We start from the raw sequence: 25,710 nt of genomic DNA, 5'->3' as shown, positions 1-25,710 counted from the left end.
CCGATGAGGCATAAGGATGCTGAAATAGCTATATGGAGATGGTGGTCCAATTCTGAATCAAATATAGACAAAACCTGCCTTGATCTTTTTTATCTTGTTCAACGTAGTTATATTAATTTAGTAGAAAATTTAAACTCACACTTGACTACGAAAAAAATATGTCTGTACTTCTAATGTGATTCGTAGAAAAAAATTCAACATGAGTAGAGATAATGATTGTATAGGGCTTTTCATCGATTGTCATTTGTTTCGAGCTTATGTCATGTGTCACATAATATTAATATATCTACGTCATACATCTTTGGTTTGTATCATTGTTATATACCAATAACGTATGACGTAGATATATTAATATTATGTGACACATGACAGAAGCTCGAAACAAATGACTGTGAATGAAAAGCCCTATAAACTACTATTCGAGTAATCGTGCTGGTCAACTATAATCTGACTGATTCGATTTCTGTCACTTTGACAGTGAAACTGGGTTAGGTTCGGTAGAGTTTATAAATTTTAATAATCAGTCATACTTACTTGAATAAATTCAGTTATTTTAAGAGCTATTTTGATATTATACTTATTGTATTTTTGGTTTGGTAAGTATTTATTAATTAAAATACGCCAATAAAATTTGTAAGTAATCATCTGTCAATATGTTTAACTTCTGTCTATGAGTTCGCCAAACGTGTACATATTACTCTGACTTTTCAATCATAGTGTATGAAATTACAGATTACCCAGCAAACAGACCGACGTGTTAATTACGTGAATTTTGGGTACATTTGTCACCACTATACGTAAATTGCTTACGTGAATTTCACGTGAAAATTTGGTTGGAATGTCACATTGAAAACACGTCTTTAAATTACGTGAATAACTCGTCTTCAATAGACGTGTTATTTACCTTAAATAGCAATAAAATGTTTCGGGAAATTCACGTTGCAAATACGTGTTGATTAACGTATCTTTTAGGGAATGTATATATTAGTATTCACGTGAAAGATACGTCCTCGGTTCACGTAAATAATTCGACCTTAATTAACTTATGAATCACGTAATTATTATCCTCATATGATATAAATAAAACAAGCATATAAAGTATTAACAATGTATTTATTTAGTAAAATTTAGAGACTTTAAAACATTTGTCTTGTATAATTATTATACAAGATAATGAACCAAAAATGCTACCGACCTACAGACACATTATAAAATTTGCCAACACAAAACACAACACAGGTCACTTTTTATTTTGACGACACTTTCTTGTTTTTTCACGACACTTCAACCCTCGAGTAGTGAGGTAAACGTTAATACGAAAGACATTATTATAAATAAACCCGACTAAAATAAAACGAGGGAAATAAAGCTCTTCACGTTTCACTTTCACTTTTTGTTGTGAGAAATGTGAGAAGCGATAAGCTGATATTAGAGGTTATGATCATCGATTATAAAAATCGATTATTTTTAAATTACTGTTAAACTATTCTACTTACTTTAAATTAGTATTACGTATTTTCTTTTTGCTTTTAAATTTCTTCTACTATTAACTAATTGGTCTTACTAAAAATCTATTTCAATACCAGAATAATATAAAAAATAATCCTATCGAAACGTATCTATTATTCGATAAATCGATTAATTTAGTTTTCGAACCAACTATGTTAATCACGTACCGTGGTCACGTGATAGTATTTAATTTAAAGGAGGAGAAAGGCTTGGTAGTACGTCATCACCGCGCGCGATTTGAAAATTAGACTTAACATCATTTTAGCTCCTGTGATATTTTTAAAGAAAAAAATAGCAAAAATAGCTTCAAATCAAGGTTGGATTGAAATAGTTATGCTAAATGATTTTAAAAGCAAAATCATAAACTTTTTGTTTAAATATTGGTATTATTTACATTACTTTTACGTGAAATACATCTAATTGTTCGACGTCCATAAAATACAGTGAGTAAAATTCAAGCGATACGTATTTAACCAACACCGTTGTAAAATTTTGTTTTCAAAAATATTTCTCAAAATTTAACCAAAGGAAGTTATTTCTGTTTGGTGATTATTACGTGAAATAAACGTACCTTTGCGATGTAACCGACATTCACACCTATGATAAAAAACATGTACAATATTCGTCATTATGATTTTATATTATTCTAATGTCAAACATGTATAAAGGAAGCACTAATATATAGGTGAATGATTTGGCACTGAAATACGTTTTTTTCCCGTCATAAATCACCGAGTTACGTATTCGTTGAAATTTGCCGTAAATTTAACGTAATCATCACGTAACTGGGCTCAAACCTGTTTGCTGGGTAGTAGGTATATTTTTACGAATGTACATTATTTATTTGCAGATAATGTCTGGAAAATGATCTGGATACCTAATGATCTCAATTCATTAAGTTTACTTTCATTTTAATCACTTAATGCAGCTGACATAAACGACATTTTTTAAATTCCTGTTACTATTTACGTCCACTGGCAACATCCCAGCAACCAAATAACGTTTACAAAACGTTGAAAAAACAAACGTCATAATTATCACCAAACGACGTCAGTTTATCACGTTTTTTCGACGTCGAAAATCACGTGAATATGTCCCACCATAGTTCACGTCATTTTTATCACGTTTTAAATACGTGATATGAAAAATGTAGTTTTTACGTCGATTTGTCCCATCATAAGTCACGTTTTAAATACGTGATATGGAAAACGTAGATTTTACGTCGATTTTGCGTCGTGTTTTAGATTTATTTTTCATTTTATGGTTTTAGAGATACACAATAATTGAATGGGTCCGCCGAATAAAGTTGTAAGCGCCACATGGTTTGCTTTTGAGAAGTCAAAGAAAAAAGTTTTAATATTGTGATAATGGTGAGTTTATACATTTTAAAGGTGAGTAATACAGTTTGTATTTTGTATTTAAAAACTGTATTACTAACCCTTAAAATGTATAAACTCACCATTATCACAATATTAAAACTTTTTCTTTGACTTCTCAAAAACAAACCATGTGGCGCTTACAACATTATTCAGCAGACCCATTCAATTAGGTATTCGTATAGGCATTGTTCGTATTGCAATTTTTCTATTTAAGTAAAACCAAATGGAAGGCTTGTTAAAATGCATAGAATTACAATATCCTCAATACAACATATATAACATACATAGAATTTTCACCTTTTATATTATAAGTACCTATTTACTGTGTCAAAAGTGAAACAACATATAAACTAATAAATCATTTATTAACAAATTAAAAATTTAAGTCACAATTTAATAACAAACTTAAGTTTAAACCATTTAAGTTATATAATTATTATAATTATACCACACACTTTAAAGGTACGATTCCGACAACGACTGCAGACCAGTTACAGTTGTCACCATGACGGACGTCATTATTTTGCACTATTAATTTGCATAATTATTAGCAACTGACGTTCTGCCGGACAGCAGTTGCAGTCAGATGTCGGAATCAGTCTCATACAGATAAATAGTGCAAAGTAGTAACATCCATAACGCCGAGAACTGCAACTGATGTTTGCAGTTGCCGTCTGCAGTCGTTGTCGGAATCGTACCTTTAGTCAGAAATGAATACATACAAATAAGACCCAATATATTAAATTTCAATGAAAACTATCTGCTTTATATTTATAAATTTTAAGAAAGACAATTGAATGATAAAAAATAGGACAAAACTATAATAGTCTGTGTTCTCACATATATTTCCATACTCTTATAATCCTCAAATTGATTTCAAATAATTATTACAAATTTTTGCATACAAAAAGATCTACAGACACCTGAAAAATATATTTTTTGATTAAGGGACTGTAATGACCAAATTAAAATGATAAAAACAATTTACACGTAATATCTGATAATACACATTTAAAAGACTAATACATAAATACTCATTATGAAGAAGTACATTATAATTAAAAAAGACTAACCATTTTCATATCGCTGCAACATGAAGCCAAAGCCGTCTTATATTTCAGTTCGTTTAGAGAGCTCAACAAGCACTCTGACCGAACAGTTTCAAAACTCATTAGTTTTTCATCAGATAATGTACATAACTGTAACATCTGTACATGCATTGGGTTCTTCTTCTTCTTTCTTGCTGTGGGCATAGATACTCAGCTGCAAATAAGATTGCTGCAATATGGCTGCAAACTTCACTATTACCGGCCATACACATACAATGTGCATTTGCTATGTCATTGGAACTGGCTATCACTCAAGCATCTAGTGGTTTAGCATTAGCTTTTTGGGAATGCTTCCCCTAAAAAAAATATCTTATATTTGTGAGAATTCTTCAACTACAAAAATTTATTTTTATTAGAGTATTTGCGTTCTTTACAATGATTGAGAATATTTTAAAATCAGACATTCATATAATATAATTTTAGAACAATCATGACTGTTTATTATTCTCTTTTCTATCATAGCAATTACATGTCGTCGACCTAATCTGTAAACTGCGTAACTCTATTTATCCAAATTTTACAGAGGCACAAAAAATTATTTCTCTAATTATGACTAATGTGAATACTACGTATCTCCCATTTTAAAAGATAGGATGCTAAAATGGAATATTTTATAGATAGGTACACATATCAATAACATTTGTACCTATATTGTTTAATGAGTGTATTTAATATTATTTACCACCAACTTTTTCTTGAAAATATCACTTTCTAAATAGTGAGGTCAGTCGTGTGGTATGACAAACTAGGGAGTTACATATTTTTCGTACTAAATTTGCTGCAAGGGAGATACAGTGTATACGAAGATGTCACTATTGACTCTTCTGGTAAAAATATGCATGTACATCCTTTTTTAAACGAGTAGGGATTTTTTCAAATAAATGGCAGTAATAACTCATTTTCAGAGAAATATGGAGTTACACACTTTACAAATTAGGACGACAATATGTCTGGTTTCATACAGATATATAAACGTAAATAAATCTAATATTTAAAACCAATTTATGCAAAAGACACTAATACTGTTATCCATATATTTCTTAATGGTGAATAAATAAAATAAAGGCTTACCTACCTTTCCAACAATAATATAGAAATCATTAACAATTTTTTACTCTAACTTTCAAAACAAATCCAGTTGTGAAGGCTTTTATCTTTATGTGCCTGAAGGCTTTTGTATGCTTTCATCTGCTGCTTAAAGTAGTAGGTAACTGTGAGACTCTACCAGATATGTATAAATATCTATAATAGCATTATAATAGTAATTGGTGGAATGCACTTTACTTGACTTTACTGTAAAATCCAATTTTGATGACTGAATTGTATATGGATCTAAATCTCCAATTATTTTCAGCTTCAATGGATATCTAAAACAATAAAAGAAATAATGTTATTGCTTGCAAAATTCATCATTATTGATAAATATCAGGGAAAAACAATAGTAAATAAAAATTGTTTCGCCTGCCTTTCTCCAACATCTGCGGAGTTTTCAATAATAATTTCCTTAAATAATCACTTTTCATTGTGGTAAATTTATAAAATTCACAAATGACAAACAAAAGTTTTAAAAAATACACAAAAAACAGCCAACAAAAGCCAACTGAATCCAAAATAATACAAACAATGAAATGAAACCATAGAATGAAACGACGATACAAACATAACCTTTGTTTTGTAACTTTTAAGCTCCTCCCAATTTCGTGACGTCAGACTTCGGCTGTCTGAAATGAAAACGTCTTTTAAGGGTATTTTAACGTCATTAATCTTTCGTATTTAAAATCACCTACAAAATACGTCGATATGACGTAATGTTCAACCACGTGTATATATTCCACCAAAAACTGACGTTTCCTCGACGTTCTTGACGTCACTTGGTTGCCTGGGATGGAGAAATTCATAATACTATATTTGCTTACTCATTATTTTTGTATTAATAATCTATATCAAATAATTAATTACGGTAGTAATAGTAACATTTATCACCAATATATATATATATATATATATATATATATATATATATATATATATATATATATATATATATATATATATGTATATATATATACAGGGTGGGGCATTAGTGTGACAAAGTCCAATTACTCGTTTCTCGTAAGAGATACGAAAAAAAGTTATTTAGATAAAAGTTGGGGCACACATAGTACCATAATCTAAAAATATTTTCAAATATACAGGGGCGTGCGTATTGACAGGGTGACACAAACTTATGTTTTTTTAAATGGAACACCCTGTATATTTTTACATTTTTGGATTCTCCTCAATGTTTTCATTCTTAAAATATATAGTTTTGTAATATTATACGAGGTAGTTTAAAAGTTAATTACGTTTTTTTGTTAATTTCGTAGCAACATCTACACCCTGTAGAATTGTAGTGATTTGACATCAAATTTTCTATTTATATTCAAACGATTTTTAATATAGTCTACTACTGTTAATCATTAACAGTATAGCGAAATGTTTAATTTTAGTATACAGGGTGGGTCGAAACTCGGAATGAGTATTTTCTGAGTTTTCTTAAATGGAACACCCTGTATTTTAGTATTGTACTAAAATGATATTTTATGGTACTTTTTTATTTCTTAAGCATTCCCTATACCTAAGTGCTTTGATTTGTAAGTTATTCGTGATTCTTTAAGCCAAACATTAATTACAGGAAAAATGACGTAAAATTTTATTAGGTGGCCGTGAAAATATCCAATCAAAAATAATTTTTCAAAAAAAATACATAATAATCTAGCCTGATCCTTAATTTATTAATATTGGATGAGATATCCAAATACATTCGTAGTTAAGGTTGTTGGTTCTTAAAATATTAATCAGACATATAAAATTTTCCCTAGTTGGCTATGACACAAAATTTGTTTAAAAATTTGACATTATACTATTTATATAGTTCCAGTTGATTTGTTACCATTACTAATATTAATTTTTCTAATGAGGTACTGATTAAAATGGCTTTGTGCTAGGACAGTATAACAAAAATGAGCTACTTGCAATAAAAAATTATCATCAGCAATTCCCTGATAGACGACAACCAAAAAGAGAAACTTTTGAAAGTGTACTAAAACGGTTTCAACAGACTAGATACTTAGATTGCAAGAACGGTTGTACTAATATGCAGATCCTCAGTGAAACTAAGGATTACATTTAATTCCTGTTTTTTTCACTTACAATAGTTTTTGTTCGATCAGATTTATCATAATCTAAGTGTCCAGCCTGTTGAAACCGTTTTAGTATATTTTTAAACGTTTCTCTTCTTAGTTGTCGTCTATCAGGTAATTTCTGATGAAACATTCTTATTGCTAGTAGCACTTTTTGGTATACTCCATTAGCACAAAAATCTTATCAGTTCCTCACTAGAATAATTATTCATATTATGTAGTAATGGTAATAAAGCAACTGGAACTATAAAAATAGTATAATGTCAAATGTTTAAAGAAATTTAGTGTCATAGCCGACTAGGTAGAATATTGTATGTTTTTATTAATATTTTGAGCACCAACAATCTTAACTACGAATTTATTTGGATATCTCATCCAATATCAATAAATTAAGGATCAGGCTAGATTATGATGTATTTTTTTTGAAAAATTATTTTTGATTGAATATTTTCACGGCCACCTAATAAAATTTCACGTAGTTTTTCTTGCATTTATTGTTTGGCTTAACAAATCACGAATAACTTACAAATTAAAGCACTTAGGTATAGGGAATGCTTAAGAAATAAAAAAGTACGATAAAATATCATTTCATTACAATACTAAAATACAGGGTGTTCTATTTAAGAAAACAAAGAAAATACTCATTCCGAGTTTCGACCAACCCTGTATACTAAAATTTAACATTTCGCTACACCGTTAATGTTTAACAATAGTAGACTATATTAAAAATCGTTTGGACATAAAATAAAAATTTGATGTCAAATGACTACAATTCTACAGGGTGTCGATGTTGCTACGAAATTAACAAAAAAACGTAATTAACTTTTAAACTACCTCGTATAATATTACAAAGCCATATATTTTAAGAAAGAAAACATTGAGGAGAATCCAAAAATGTAAAAATATACAGGGTGTTCCATTTAAAAAAACATAAGTTTGTGTCACCCTGTCAATACGCACGCCCCTGTATATTTGAAAATATTTTTAAATTATGGTGCTATGTGTGCCCCAACTTTTACCTAAATAACTTTTTTTCGTATCTCTTACGACAAACGAGTAATTGGACTTTGTCACACTAATGCCCCACCCTGTATATATATATTATCAGAAAAAGAATAACATCACAAAAAATTTTTGACATTCCTACGTAGCGAAAAATCGTACGGTTTGGTAGTAGTCACATCCGTTTATTTTCAGTATTAACTTAGTTTAGACTTTGTTTTGACTAATAGAAATTTTTGATTTGATTCGTATGCATATCATCGATGAAGATGGGTATTCTTTCATTTTTCCGACTGTATGTATTCATACAACCGTTTCATGGACTATCGTAAGAATAAAAATGAAAGTTCTTTCTCAGAAAATGTAAATAAATAAATTTGTTGTTAATAAATTTATTCTGAATCTGCTGTAAGGTAATAGTTATTTATGAAACAGTTCGTGAAGTATGCTTTTTGCGAACGCACCCGATGTTTAGAGCACGAACGACAGCGGAGCGAGTGCTATACATCGCGTAAGTTCGCAAAAAGTACTTCACGCACAGTTTCATACAATATTTTATCTACGATAAACAAACAAAAAAACAATTATTCATTTATATTCTACAATTTTTAGAACTTTGACATTTAAAAATTCTAATTTCTTTCAAACCACAAAACTGTCAAAATTTTTGTTGTAATTTATTTCTCATTATGTCATCACCATGACAACGTGAAAGTTAAGGATGTTTGATTATACAGTACTTAAATCGTTCAGCTTGACATAGGCAACATGGGAATATTGAATATACATTGAGAGAATTGTGGCAACTGCGCTAACCTGTGTTAGTTGAAGCTTCTGTTTGAGTACGAGTTTTTGGTGCAATAGAGCTGTTAGAACGAATAGAATGAGTGAATTCTGAAGCAAGGCTGTCCATAAATAAATAAAAAAAAAGTTTATGATTAATGCGTTAATAATTTTAATTTAATTTTTAAAATATTTTTTGTTTAAAAACTAATTTCAAAACTAAACAGTTTTCCCATTCCCTTAGGCCAAAAATATTTAGCTACTACATTGTCATATTTTGACGTTTATTTGTGTCAGTCGAAATGAGTTGTCAATTTTGAGGATAATGCCCCTTAATTTTAACAACCATATTGTCATCGAGAGAGCTCAGTTGCCACAATTAGCTCAATATAATACAATGTATGGATTCATGTATCTAAATATGTTACAATGTATGATCCCTATGTCCAGCTGAACGATTTACGTACTGTATGAAAGTGTGTCAAAAACAGTGCGAAAAAGTAAATCCCATTTAAAATACATTTTTACTTCACGCACACTTTAAACCCTTCACTCACTGCTATTAGTCTAGGCGCCAAATAGAGATCACCGTGTCCTTTTTAATTCTGATGGAAAAACTCAACGGTTTTTTATGGATTTTTGGCTGCTGATTACGAATTTTGAGGGTGGATTTCGATCCGAGTGGTCAAAAAATTGTTATAAACAATTTAATTGTTTATAAATTGTTTATAAGGCTCTGGCTCATAAACTAAAAGAGATAAAAAAGAATAAAATTTAATAAAAAATTTTGGTCTTGGTAAAAGGTATATTATTTTAAAAAGCCCTAGAGGGCTACAAACATCGAACAAAACGTTTTCGCTCTAAAAAGAGCATCATCAGTGTTGCAAGAACATGGTGAGCCAACCAAAAAATACGAAGGTCATAGCCTTTCAAAAATGGACTAAAAGTCACATCAAAATGCTAACATAGCAAACTCCAAAGGATGGATATAATTCCTAAGGATACGGCCCTAGGATATCATATGACTCCCACACGTGGTAAGTGGGTCAAAGGTAACAAATTAGGTCATTATGTTACCTTTGACCCACTTACCACGTGTGGGAGTCATATGTTATCCTAGGGCCGTATCCTTAGAAATTATATCCATTATTTGGAATTTGCTATGTTAGCATTTTGATGTGACTTTTAGTCCATTTTTGAAAGGCTTTAGGAATTATATCCATTATTTGGAATTTGCTATGTTAGCATTTTGATGTGACTTTTAGTCCATTTTTGAAAGGCTTTCACCTTCGTATTTTTTGGTTGGCTCACCATGTTCTTGCAACACTGATGATGCTCTTTTTAGAGCGAAAACGTTTTGTTCGATGTTTGTAGCCCTATAGGGCTTTTTAAAATAATATACCTTTTACCAAGACCAAAATTTTTTATTAAATTTTACTTGTAATTAATGGTATACAGCCAGCTACAGGAAATTCTTCCTTGTGGATAAAAAAGAAAAAATTTGTTTGCTAATAAAAAACGAAGAAAAAATCGTTTACTAAACTTAAATCCAACAATTAGAACTCAAGATATTATAAAATTAGTGCACAATGCAAATTGCAAATTGCAAAATAAGTATTTTTTGAAGCTTTATCGATCGTAATTCGGCTTCTACGCCTGCAAAGGAGTCTTATAAGGTATCATTTTAAAGTTTAATGAATATGCTTCCAAAAAAAGTTTGTTAAATTACTTTGTCTTCATTTGTTTCAATGATAAATCCATTTGAAGTTAAAATTTTCTTAAAAAATTTGTACATTAATTTGTTTATAAGGGTTTCAAGTAAATTTGAGCTATAAACATTTATACTTTAATTCACAATAATGATAGAAGAACTCAAAAGCAACATTTTGACATTAAGAAAATGTTCGTATGTTTATTTTTGGCCAAGATATCGATATTTTAATAGCGCGCTCTGAGGCGCGAGATTGGCTCACCGCGTAAAGGTCGACGCGCTAACTTCTCGATGCACATTATAATTTCTATGTATATATACGTTATCTTCATTTTTCATTTTTGAAGATCCTAATAAAATTTTATCATATAATTCTTATAATTAAATCATCATACTGTACCTCGTATCACCTTTCATTCTATTTACTTTGTCTTCTATTTTTTGTACTAAATGAGAAAAAAAAAACATTAAAAACTAATATTTCAGAAATATAACTAAAAAGTAAGTTGATATTATTTATTAATACTATTTTTACAAACATTATCTTTCATGCATCTGCATCGAGACATACAGAGAATCTCAGCTTTTTTACATCTGCATAAGTTCTTAGAGCAATAATTTTTACATTTGCAGGGTGGTACTAAGTCTGTTCTTGTAGGCAGTAAAACTAAAACTTTCTGGGGCAGAGTCTAATTATCTATATGATATCCATATAAAGTGGATATTGTTCTTTTGCAACATCAGTAACGCACGTCAATTGTGTGTATGCCGCCACAACATAAATGCTCGTTTTATATGCAATGATGATGCTGTAAAAGAACTCGATCCATTTTTATATGGATATCACATATTGGCTTATTTGCATGCGTAGAAACCGAGTTACGATCGACAACGCGTCGAAAAATACTTACATACTTGACTGTGAGCCGATTTTGCGCCTCATAGCGCGCCATTAAAATATCGATATCTTGACCAAAAATAAACTTACAAACATTTTAAACAGCTCAAGATGTTCCTTTTGAGTTCTTCTATCATTATTGTTAATTAAAGTATAAATATTTACAGCTCAAATTTACTTGACACCCTTATAAACAAATTAATGTACAACTTTTTTAAGAAAATTATAACTTCAAACGGGTATAACTTTAAAATAAATGAAGATCAAGTAATTTAACAAACTTTGTTTGGAAGCCTATTAATGAAGATTTAAAATGAGACCTTCTAAGGCCCATTTTCATCCGTAGAAGCTGAGTTACGATCGATAAAGCTTCGAAAAATACTTATTTTCCAATTTGCAATTTGCATTGTGCACTAATTTTACAATATCTTGAGTTCTAACTATTGGATCTAAGTTTGGTAAACGGTTTTTTCTTCGCTTTTTATTACCGAACAAATTTTATTTGAAATATTCTTTTTTATCTCTTTTAGTTTATGAGCCTTATAAACAATTTATAAACAATTAAATTGTTTATAACAATTTTTTGACCACTGGGATCGAAATCTACCCTCGAAATTCGTAATCAGCAGCCAAAAATCCATAAGAAACCGTTGAGTTTGTCCATCAGAATTGAAAATGACACTGTGACCCCTCTGGCGCCTAGACTATATCTATAATGACAGTTTTCACAAACTAAAAACTTATACAAATGTTGTTCTGAAGCTATTTCCTTGTGGCATTTTTATGATTAATTATTTATATGGGAAATAAGCCACAATTAAAATGAAAAAAATAATTTTATTAACGTTTCGACGCCCAAATCGGGTGCCGTTGTCAAAATACAAAATATTACTAAAATAAATAAAAGTGTTGTTGCTAAGCAAAAAAATTCTTCTAATAATTTATTTAATCTCACTCATTTATATTGGCAATTCAGACATATATTATACATTTTAAAGTAGAAGACTTTAAAATGATATTGCCAATATTTATGAGTTGCGTTCCTGGGACGACTTACTGAAAGATAGTTCATTCGATTACATGAAATTAACCCCAACTCAAGAATATCCGTCATAAAAAATTATAGCATGTGATATGTCTTTAAAAAGACAACCAAATGCAACGACAGTAAAATTCTCGAGTTAGAGACTTCATAGTAAATCACAAGGGAAAACCAGGAAAAACCCTGTGATACTATCCCGACATCGTAAGTATTTGGTCTTACATTAATTTACTCTCAAATAATAATACCAAATTCTGACTTGTAACATGTTTAAATTATAAATAATATTAATAATACTAGATATATAAGTAATACTAAAATATAAAATATGTACTAGCTCGATATTATTGACTTACTAATCTTGGTATTTTCTTTCTATTGACTTCCTCTTTCAGTATGGGTAACCACATCCTACTGCATTCTACCGAGGAATTTGCGACACAATTGGTTTCATTTAGCATAATTAGAGCCGCTTCTTTGATTTTTCTCTTTTTACTATCTGATTCTTTCAGGACTATACTTGAATCTCTCCACTGAACTCTATGTTCATTATCCCATGCGTGTTGACATATTTGAGATCTCTCAAATTCTCTATTTTTAATATAAGATTGATGTTCACTTATTCTAACGTCTAATGGTCTTGATGTCTCACCTAAATAAAATTGTTCGCATTCACAAGGTATTTTATAAATGCAATTCTTTGTTCTTTCTTGATCATTGTTAGGTTTAGTTTTAGATAGAATAGATCTCAATGTGTTTGTTGTTTTGAATGTTGTTGAAATGTTGAATTTATTTCCTATTGTTTTAAGTTTCTCGGATAGTCCTTTTATATATGGTATTGATATTTTCCTCGTATTATTTCTGGTGAATGTTGTAGGATCCCGTTCTAAGTTTTTTTTGGATAGTATCACAGGGTTTTTCCTGGTTTTCCCTTGTGATTTACTATGAAGTCTCTAACTCGAGAATTTTACTGTCGTTGCATTTGGTTGTCTTTTTAAAGACATATCACATGCTATAATTTTTTATGACGGATATTCTTGAGTTGGGGTTAATTTCATGTAATCGAATGAACTATCTTTCAGTAAGTCGTCCCAGGAACGCAACTCATAAATATTGGCAATATCATTTTAAAGTCTTCTACTTTAAAATGTATAATATATGTCTGAATTGCCAATATAAATGAGTGAGATTAAATAAATTATTAGAAGAATTTTTTTGCTTAGCAACAACACTTTTATTTATTTTAGTAATATTTTGTATTTTGACAACGGCACCCGATTTGGGCGTCGAAACGTTAATAAAATTATTTTTTTCATTTTAATTGTGGCTTATTTCCCATATAAATAATTAACTTATACAAAATATTACATAGAGTAGATAAAATATTTTATTAAACTACTAGCTGACCGGCGAACTTCAGCTGCCTTAGAAATACATCAATAATGTTTCTAAGTTCAAAAAATAAAAATTAACAGAAAGTCAAAAAAATCTTAAAAAATATTACGTATTACCCAATATAAAAGTATCAATTTAATTCATTCTGATAAGTAAAATTTTTTTTGGCCGTGCGTAAATATAAAACGATGGCAGTTTTTCAATGCACGATTACTTATTCTTGCCCGAAACATGGACACTCAAAGTCTATTCCGCAAACTCCCCAAAAAATTGCGATTAAAAACGTCACTACTACGCTCGATACATGCATAAACAAATATATTGCTGTTTACTGAGTAAAACGTGACACTGGTAGACGCCTGGTGGGGATTACTGGTCTAGTCATAATTCGTCAATTATCGAACACGGTTAAAAATTATTACTAATGTGGCTATTAAAAATAGGGGTGGGTGATAAAAGGGAGAAAATTAAGTGGTGTATGTATTTTTAAATATTCTTCTTCTTTTGACATCATAACCACGGATGGGTCTTTGCCTGCCTTCCATGTAGACCTTCCTTTTGTCCTTCTTATTCTTTGTCTTACTGTCTTACATTCATAGTTTTCAAGTAGTCTTCTACGTCAAACAACCATCTCGTTCTGAACCTTCCCTTTTTTTCGGCTGCCTGTCAGTTTCTTTGGAATATTTTCGTTGTTGTCTTTGTATCTTCTTGTCTCTAGGTATAACCCAGCTATAGCCGTCTTTAACTTTTCACAAATCTTACAATATCGCACAATTTATTTAATTTTAATTCGTTAATTTCGTCGATCTTCGACAAAGCTCCCGCGTCCCGCCGCCGCCGCCCTCCACCGCGACAACGCAACGACAAATTTGCTTAGGTCATCATATGATGAAATGCATAATTTGCGAGTCTATAAGGTATTATACATACATACATAATACATACATACATATTGTCGAAGCGAAGATCGGTGGAATATGCGCATTTTATCAATGAAATTCGATATTTTTAAGATATTCCAGAAGCCGCTATAGATAAAATGTTTTAACGACCTATTAATCATTCATAATTACTCAACGGATATTAGTACAGTTAAAATAATTAAGACGATAACCGGACAACATTGATTTAATGAGTAAAATTTAGTTCTTTTTATTTTAATGACAAAAAAATCAAGCCCATTAGCAGAACCCAATTAAAAATTATTTTGCACATCATATTTGAAACATTATTTGGTTGAAAAATCTCATTTTTGTTGGCAAAAAAATATATTAATTTGTTTGGACTAAATTAACGTTGTGCTTATCTTAAAAAGGATATGTTAGTATCAACATTCGCACAGTGTTGCCAAACTGAATTTTGTTATTTTGGGTGTAAATTTTTTCCACGGATCTCCGAGGGTACTATACAAACATTCATTTTTATTTATGTAGATATGGCATATTATTATTTTTTTTTTATTCTCTTTTTCAGATACCTAACACCTTTTTCTTCAAAATGGCTGTTCTTTAATACCCTCTTCACACTTTTTTGTTACATTTTTAAAACTACATATAAAAATTATGTTGGAACCATATAATCCTGATGACGTATGGCTTATTGTTTTAGGTTTTCTTATTGCATTTGTTTTGGGTAAGTTAACTAAACGAACGTAAAGGATATCGTACATAACTAACTTGATGTGTTCTAGCTTTTGGGATAGGGGCAAACGATGTAGCAAACTCATTTGGAACAAGTGTGGGATCAAAAGTACTGACAATATTTCAAGCCTGTTGTCTAGCTACGGTTTTCGAAATTTCGGGGTCTATTCTGATTGGTAAGTACTGCTGCAATTGTTTAGAATTTAATAATAAATCAGAAATGTCTTAAAAGTTGAGAACTGTCACTAACTGTCTTTTAGTTTGAATGAAACATACTTTTTAACCATTGACTTACTTTAAGTGTTTATTTCAAATAAAATAGTAGGTACAGGTACACTATTCCGGTTTTCGAGTCTCAAAGCCTTCTATTCCAGAAAGCCACTGCGCATCCGCTAGGAAAAATATTCTGATTCGGATTTTTTGCACAATCTTACTCAAACAAATTTGCATGATGCCAGGTACAAAAGTGGGTCAAAAATGTTTTAAACGTTTTTTTGTTTTTTTCCTAAAATTATTTTTTTACATCGAAGAAAGTTTTTTTTAGGTTTGATAGTTTTTGACATATAAGCGATTAAAAATTAAAAAATTGCGAAATCGGCCATTTTTAACCCTCATAAACTATGTGAAAAACTGAAAATTTCAATGTTGCCAAGGTAGGTGGATATTCTTTAAACATCGATTGATAAAATCCCGAAGAGTTTTTTGCAATACAATATCGAAAACCCCTTTGTTTTTTAATTGCTAAACAAGCGGGCGCGACACTATTTTCAACCGTTGCGTTGCATGTATATGTAATATGCGTAAATATATGTGCTGAAAAATATTCTGATACAATTTTTTTTCACCATCTTGCTTGAAAATGTTCCCTATTAACAAATTAGCTTGTTGCCAGAGTCAAAATTTGTCGAAAAAAGTTTTAAACAATTTTTTTAAACTTCTAAACAAATGTTTTCCGATTACATCTACATGCAACGGTTGAAAATAGTGTCGCGCCCGCTTGATTAGCAATTAAAAAACAAAGGGGTTTTTGATATTGTATTGCAAAAAGCTCTTCGGGATTTTATCAATCGATGCTCATAGAATATCTACGTACCTTGGTAACATTGAAATTTTCGGTTTTTCGCATAGTTTTTGAGGGTTAAAAATGGCCGATTTCGCAATTTTTAAATTTTCAATCGCTTATATATCTCGAAAATTATCACATTTAGAAAAAAGTCACTTGAGATCAAATTATTAACAAATTTGCATGTTGCCAGAGTCAAAATGGGTCAAAAAAATTTTTAAACAATTTTTTTAAACTTCTAAACAAATGTTTTCCGATTACATCTACATGCAACGGTTGAAAATAGTGTCGCGCCCGCTTGATTAGCAATTAAAAAACAAAGGGGTTTTTGATATTGTATTGCAAAAAGCTCTTCGGGATTTCATCAATCGATGCTCAAAGAATATCTACGTACCTTGGTAACATTGAAATTTTCGGTTTTCGCATAGTTTTTGAGGGTTAAAATTGGCCTATTTTGCCATTTTTAAATTTTCAATCGCATATATCTCGAAAACTATCACATTTAGAAAAAAGTCTTTTCCATTTGGATTGATCCAAAAAACCTAAAAAAAATTGTCCGATGCAAAAAAATTAGTTTTAGGGAAAAACAAAAAAGAAACGTTTAAAAAATTTTTGACTGCTTTTTGATCCTGGTAACATGCAAATTTGTTAAAATGAGACCTTTTCATCAAGATGGTGAAAAAAATTGAATCAGAATATTTTTCCGCACATAATATATTTATGCATATTGCATATTCCATATATGCAACGGTTGAAAATAGTGCCGCGCCCGCTTGATTAGCAATTAAAACACAAAGGGGTTTTCGATATTGTATTGCAAAAAACTCTTCGGGATTTCATCATTCGATATTTAAAGAATATCTACCTACCTTGGCAACATTGAAATTTTCAGTTTTTCACATAGTTTTTGAAGGTTAAAAATGACCGATTTCGCATTATTTAAATTTTTAATCGTTTATATGTCAAAAACTATCAACTTTAGAGAAAAGTCACTAAAGATCTTTTCTGTTTGGAATGATCCAAAAAACCTAAAAAAGCTTTGTCCGATGCAAAAAAAAATAATTTTATGAAAAAAAGAATGTGTGTGTACTTTGTACGCACTTAAGAAGCTATACCTCTATTATATGATTTCAACGAAGTTAATACACTTTAAACAGTTTATTTATATTTTATTTAAATATTAAACTAATTTTAATACTTACTACTTTTCAAAAAACTCTGCCTGTGTTAGGTGTGGGGTGAACTGAGTAGCTTCACACATGATGCAGCCGGTCCCAAGTCCGGATAAAAGAGGAGGGGAGAGGAGTAACACCTCTATAAAAAACCAGGGTTTAGCTGGCCTGGCTAATAGCACCCTGTAAGGGCCCCTTGTCTAGGGTTACAGATAAACCGAATGATTTCCGGAATAAGTAATCCCCCACTTACTGACCAACGGCTTCGGGCGGATGAGTTAGTAAGTGTTTAGGCTCTTTTGCCCTGGAGTTGAGAAATCGGCTCCGAAGGCGGATGAACCAACAATGTGTCAACGGCATAAGGATCAAGCAGGCAAACGGAAAACCACTTGATTACATATTCCAGAGCACATTATGGAATGACAAAGGAAAGTAATATAGTGCTATGCGATCCGGCAAGCAATCGGCGCCACGTCGATTCCGGGTCGACGGGTGTAAAATGGACGACCGGGCAGATGGATGTGGGAACCAGGCTACATCTGCGAAATTGGTGACTGGAAACCCAAAATTAAAATTACGCACAAAACACCGTATAGCCACATGGAACGTCCGAGGTCTGCTAGAACCAGGAAAACTACATATCTTAGAACGAGAGCTTATTAGAGAAAAAGTAGACATATGTGGGGTTTCAGAAACACACTGGGAAGGGCAAGGACACTGGAAATCCAACTACTATAAAATACTTATGTCGGGAGCCAATAAAACTGGTCAAAATGGCGTAGCAATACTGGTACGGAAGAACCTCGCAAAATGTGTATATTAATATCTCCCAATAAATGAGCGCCTAATATTTAATAAGAACCACATATTTTAAAATCGGAAATAGAAACCGCAATAAAAAAATTGAAAACTGGAAAATCTCAAGGAGAAGACGGAATCACGGCGGAAGCAATTAAAGAAATGGGAGACATAGTCATGTTCAAACTGTGTAATGAAATTTGGAACACAGGAAAATGGCCAGATGATTGGTGTAAGCTTACTTTCATACCCATTTATAAGAAAGGCTCACCAACTGATTGTAACAACTACCGCACTATAGCCCTGATCTCCCACGCAAGTAAAGTCCTTCTAACTATAATTAACGAGAGATTAAAATCAATACTTTTACCACAGATCCCACAAGAACAATGTGGATTTGTCCCTGGAAGAGGCACACGAGAACAAATTTTTAATCTCAGACAAATTATAGAAAAATCTAGAGAATTTAATCTAGAAACATATTTGTGCTTCGTCGACTACTCGAAAGCGTTCGATAATGTAAAGTGGCATAAAATGTGGGGAATATTGAGAGACATGGGTACCCCCGAACATCTAATATACCTGCTGAAACAACTGTATATCAACAACACAGCAAACGTGAGAGTCAACAACACATAATCCGATAATTTTAAACTAAAAGCCGGTGTTCGTCAAGGATGTATTATCTCTCCCACGTTATTCAATATATATAGCGAACACATCATGCGCATTGTATTCGACGGATGGCTAGGAGGAATATCAGTCGGAGGCCGAAAAATCAGCAATCTCCGCTATGCTGACGACACTTTAGTACTAGCATCATCAACAAATGAACTTGAATACATCATGTACAGACTAGATACTATTAGTCGTGAATATGGACTTAAAATTAATGCACAGAAGACCAAGGTAATGATAATCGATCGAATTAGAAATAACCAGCCGGAAATACGAAACGTAGCGGGGTTTGAAGTGGTAAGCCGTTTCAATTACTTAGGTTCTGTTATCACAAACAATGGTGGATGCGAAGAAGAAATACGCCGACGCCTTACAATGGCCAGATCAGCAACGGTCAAACTCACTAAAATACGGAAAGATACGGCCATAACCAGGAACACGAAACTGCGCCTGGTACGGACGCTTATCTTTCCTATCGCTACCTATGCTTCAGAAACTTGGACCATTAAAAAGTCTGACTCACGACGTATAATGGCCTTTGAAATGTGGGTATATCGTAAAATGATGCGCATACCCTAGACAGCACATCGCACAAATATCTCAATATTATCAGAACTCGACATCAACACTAGGCTTACCACCATCATCAACCAAAATATATTGAGGTACTTTGTACACATTACCAGACGAAGAGAAGGCATGGAGAGGTTGGTGGTTGAAGGCAAGGTAGAGGGTAAAAGAACTCGAGGAAGATCGCCACTCCGATGGTCAGACCAAATAAAATGCGCCACCGGTTACTCTCTGTCTGAGGCAGCACACCGCGCCCAGGAGAGAGAAGAATGGATAGCAACCATTCGTCAAATCCCATAACTTCACCACATCCTTACGAAGGATAAAGGACAGAGGAGGAGGACTTTTCAAAAAATTTTATTTAAACAGTGCCAAAAATTAAAAAAATAAAAGAATAAAACACACACAAACACATTGAAAAATGCCACAAATTATTTCTGAACAATAATTGTCGGAAAATTTTTTAACTAAATACGTATTTTCTGAAAAAAAAATTATATAATAAATATACTTACAATCATAAAATATATAAAAAAAATAAAAAAAATAGAAGTTTCTATTGGGGTTTGCACCCGCTTATGTTAGCACAGTTGTATTGAATTCATTCATCTTACACTTTTACCCACGGAGACCATGTGTCATCATGTGGGAATATCGACTAATTAAACGGTTTAAACTTTTGACAGTTCTGAATTTAACCAAATTATTTTGATTTTGAATTGAATTTATTTAGAATTGAAATTGAAATATTAAAATACAACAAAACATAGAGTAAGAAAACAATATATTTGGTGAATATTGATAGAAATTTTGATGGTACTCAAATTATGTAAATCAAAGCCTTACATACTATTTTGCTAGGTTCATTTTAAATTTTCCAAATATGTAGGTACCTATGTAATTTTTTATTAGGATACTGAAACATTTCAATTATTACGTACCTGTCGCTTTTAAAAACTATTTAAACGTCACTACAATTATAAACTTGCTTTTTTCTCTGCCATCACAACAATGAAAACTAATATACACAACATTTTGTTTATCCATAATCTCCATATAGGGCTTTTCATCGATTGTCTGTGTCGATGACTGTGAATGAAAAGCCTTATTGAACAATTATTGACAGATGATTTTAACACACAATCAGATCCCGTATAACGTTTGAGCGACTAATACCATACTGTCGGTGTGCGCATGCGCCCAGAAAAATAAAAATTCACCCTTGTGCCTAAAGAAGCATAACTTCAAAAAACAAAAAAAAAACGTTTAAAAAATTTTTGACTTTTTGTTTTGAACCACAAATCCACCTAAACTACTCATCTCGAACTGAGTTGACTAACCCTCTGAGCTTACTATTATTAATATATTAACGGGTATAGGTACAATACATACATGAAAAATTTGACGGACAGCCTGTGGAGTTAACGAATACAGTAAGAGCAATGGTCACCAAAATAACAAACGGGGAAGTGGCTCAAGAGCTTCAAAAAATAAAGAAAGAAAAAGCAGTCGGACGAATCTTAACCTCGAATGCATTTTGGTATCTAATCCAATATTAATAAATTAAGAATCAGTCTAGATTACTATGTACTTTTTTTTCAAAAAATTATTTTTGATTGAATATTTTCACGGCCACCTAATAACATTTTACGTAATTTTTGTTGCAATTAATGTTTGTCTTAAAGAATCACCAATAACTTACAAATTAAAGCACTTAGGTATAGGGAATGATTAAGAAATAAAAAAAGTACCATAAAGTATCATTTTATTACAATACTAAATAACAGTCAAAACAACTTAATTATATACTTTTTCCGCAAATCGCCAGGAAATTTTGACATTCCTGTCAAAATTTCTTGAAGAAAAAGTCAGGACTTCCTTACTGTAAGGAAATGTCATTTCCTTACTGTAAGGAAATGATATTTCCGTACAGTTGTTAGTGTTCTACATAAATGATAGAAAACACATTGCTATTAAAACCTTGTAAATTACCTTAATCATTAAATTTTCTTTATCTGGAGCTTCCTGGATAAATTTTTCAATTTCTTCCTTCGTTAAAATCTTAGATTTCTTTGCCCTATAACCTTGAGCTTGCCGTTTCAATAAAGAACGAAGTTTTGAGTATGTAGATATATCTACATTGTGTTTAAGTGCAAGGGTTGACTTCAGCATTGAATAATTGGCCCATAATGTTGAAGATTTCATCTTTAAACAAAGGTCTAGGAAGTATGCCATTACAACATTTTCTGAGAAAGAACTCGTATTTTTACTCATGCGATAATCCATAAAACGTCTGTATGCATTTTCGTACTTTTCTCTTGATTTCTTTGGCAATAATTCTAATGAAGCAGTATTCACTGCCTCAACCAGCTCTGGAGGAGTCCCAGGAATGGAAATTTCATCATCACTTATCATTTTACTTTCGAGAACACCAGCAATTAAATTTATAAGCGTCCCGTTTGACAATTCAACCTCAATACGTTTCCATAGTAACCCAAGTAATTTTATTAGGAATTTCAAAGCACCATTTATTTGGGAATAAAATTATCGCGTTTTTTTTAAATCAATCAATATCTGTCGAATTTTAAACGATTTGCGGAAAAATAGTATGTTTACCTCGTAGGAAAAGCCACATTCCTGGACTCTGTGTTGCTAAGTCTCGGCTTGCGCCTCGACTTAGCAATCTTCACAGTCGTCCAGGAATGTTAAGCTTTTCCTACCCGGTAAACAATGTACTATTAATTTACACTCACTACTAACTAACTCTGATTGTAGATCTGTGAATACAAATTACAAAATAGTCTGGCCAATTGGCTATGCCAAGGCCATTAAAAAAATACAGTACTAAAATACAGGGTATTCCATTTAAGAACACTCGGAAAATACTCATTCCAAATTTTGACCAACCCTTTATACTAAAATAAACATTTTGTTATATTATTAATGTTTAACAATAGTAGAATATGTTAAAAATCGTTTGAACATAACGCACCCTTAGTGCAAAACTGTTGTAAGTCAAAAATTTTATGAAAATGAAGTAGGGAAAAGGAGGGTAAGTTGGCGAACTTAAGGCTAAAATCCAAATTACGCTTCTTTTTCCACATTAAAAATATTTATTTATTGATATTTTGAACTCTACTTGTCAGTAACACAGTAATTAACCTACAAAATAGCATAGCTATAGCTAAACACATTTTTGTAATTTAATTTTTTAAAAATATATACAATCTTCGTCATCTTACCCACAATCGTTGGTAAGTTGACGAACTGTATAGGGTAAGTTGACGAAAGAAAAATAACTAATCGAAAAATATAAATTTAAATCAAAAAACACATTCTAACCTAAAAAATGCAAAATAGATAAATGAAAAGTCCTTTAATTAAGTACTAAACAGTGTAATAAGTAGTGTGATGTTACTGCCTTCTAGGTCGTAATTAATTAAAACTCTCTTCTCAGTTCAAATACATTATATTATTTACACTCAACTCCATCAATGACTAACCATAACAATCTGTTTACATATATCAGTAGCGACCTACCTTACGTTAATTAAATACTTAGTACAATAATCTTTCTCCACCGAGTTAATGTTTATATACACATAATAACAAAACATGACAATTCAATGTTACTTGCGGTTATTGATACAAGAACAGATACTACATGGATTAATGACTTTGAATGAGTTTTAAACATATTTTGTACAGGGTGATATTATAATACCACACCTCCCCGTTTTGTTAAAATTACATATATTTAAAATGTGATGCTCCTCTTTCCCTTTTACAAAAATGTTTATGGTTACCTAATACTATTTTGAAAAATTAAATTTCCTAACTATGCTAACTAACTGTAACATTACATTTCAGATCAATCAATTTTTCCCTAAACATGTATATTCTTTTTCCTATTTTACACAAAAGTTCATATTTTCCCTATACTAAACTGGTATTTTATAACCTATTACTAGTTCACGTACTTTCACGTCGTGTCTTTTCGTCCTTTTTTTTTCGTTCACTAATTCACTTCCTCAAAACAGTGTCCAAAGTGAATGAAATTGATCCTAACTTTTAAATAGTCTTTTAGTGCCTATAAGCCGTAACTAATCTAATTGTAATAAAATCTCGACTTTAATACTTCCTAAGCTAAGCTAAATATTACCTAAACTTATATTAAATGGTATATAAAAAAAGAATTTAACGTTACTTTACTATTTCATCTTATTATTTCAGTCTTATTTTGATTTATTTATATACGCCTTACTAACTTAAAAATATTGTACCTATAATAAAAATGTAATCTCTCTAAAAAACTTCTATGTCTCTAAAAAACTTCTAATAACTCTCTTGTACCTATAATAAAGATTTAATCTCTCTAAGAACTTCACTTTTTGTGTCCCTTTGCTTACTATCTACTAACACTTATTGTAAGATATTGTCTATCCTTAATTCAAACACTTCCATTTTCCGCGAAAATTTAACCTGAATTCATTATCTACATTTAAAAATAAGTTATTTATAATTAACATTACTTTAGAGAAAAAAATTTACAACTTTAATATTCTTAGACATAATTCAATGATTAGCTACTTATTTGCTTAGTATCTTCTTAATTTTGCTTCTTTTCTTGCAATTTTTATGTGCCTTCTTTCATTTTTCCCACATATTTTAATAAAAAAAAATTATCTTTTTTTTTTCTCTTCTTCTTCTTGTCTGGTACTACAACTATATTTCTTCATTTTCTCCACATAATCACACTCCTACAGTGTACATAATTCATCTTCATATACATATTTCATATAACAATCATATATCATTTATCTCATACATCATTTCATATTACATCATAATCATCACTTCATATACTAGCTCCGATACCTTCGTTTTACCTTAATAAAAGAGGTTTCACTCGGATGTCTTAGTTCTCCGCCAATATTAACCCGAATTTTCGCCCTGATCTGTACGCACCATTGAGGTGGTATAGTTAACTCAAAACACGAAATAGGTATTTTATGCGGTTAAAATTCTTCTAAAAATATCACAACCTCAATCCCTTGCTTTGAGGCCGTTGTTTATTCACGAATAATCATGAATAAAATAGGTACTCTCAAAACACAGAGTGGGTCTCTAATAAGCTTTCAAGCTTCTATAAATCACAGTACCTTCCCAATTTAACAAGAGCAGTGGGTTTCTTATTGTCTCAAGTTGTCTCATAATATTTAGCTTATACTATTGTTAGTTCTTCTTCTTATCTATATAGTTCTTCTCCAAATTCCTTATCTCGACGCATCAGGTCGGTTCGTTAAAAATAAATCTCTTGCTTATAGCAATGTTTGTCTTAAGCTCTTATATTAACGTATGTCATCACTAATCATTATTCATTAAAAAGAAAATCATTTATATATCATTTATCACACAAAAATTATTAATTCAGGTTCATATCATACAAAATTTAACACAAAATCGATGAAAATGTACTAAATATACTCAATAAATATCAATATGTAATAAGATAACTGGCTAATAAAAATTCAAGAATAGTATACATATTCGACAAAAATTCGATAAAAGTTCAAAAATAGCATATGCAAAAGTTAGATAAAAATATTCAAAATAAGTTTATATCTCAAAATTCGATAGAAATTTTTGAAAAAAAATTCGATATTCCATAAAATATTCAAAAATAACGGTACTAAAAATCGAAATCGGATAGAGATTTTTCAAATAAATTCAATAAAGATTCAAAATTCAATAAAAATTCAAGAATAGCATATATAAT

General features: G+C 31.0%; 1 protein-coding gene across 1 annotated transcript in view; it reads left to right on the top strand.

Moving 5' to 3' along the window:
• LOC126882589 (sodium-dependent phosphate transporter 1) overlaps nucleotides 1-25,710 on the top strand; it is a 91,887-nt gene that overhangs the window by 53,150 nt on the left and 13,027 nt on the right. The window contains exons 2-3 of the mRNA XM_050647562.1: nucleotides 15,484-15,642; nucleotides 15,701-15,826. Coding sequence (XP_050503519.1) covers nucleotides 15,573-15,642; nucleotides 15,701-15,826 — 196 coding nt within the window. The 5' untranslated portion in view covers nucleotides 15,484-15,572. The remainder of the gene's footprint in view (nucleotides 1-15,483; nucleotides 15,643-15,700; nucleotides 15,827-25,710) is intronic.

This window comes from Diabrotica virgifera, chromosome 3, assembly GCF_917563875.1.
Source record: "Diabrotica virgifera virgifera chromosome 3, PGI_DIABVI_V3a".
In the NCBI taxonomy this organism is placed as follows: Eukaryota; Metazoa; Arthropoda; class Insecta; order Coleoptera; family Chrysomelidae; genus Diabrotica; species Diabrotica virgifera.
The sequence above is the reverse complement of the archived record's forward strand: the minus strand, read 5'-3'. Positions and strand labels throughout refer to the sequence as shown.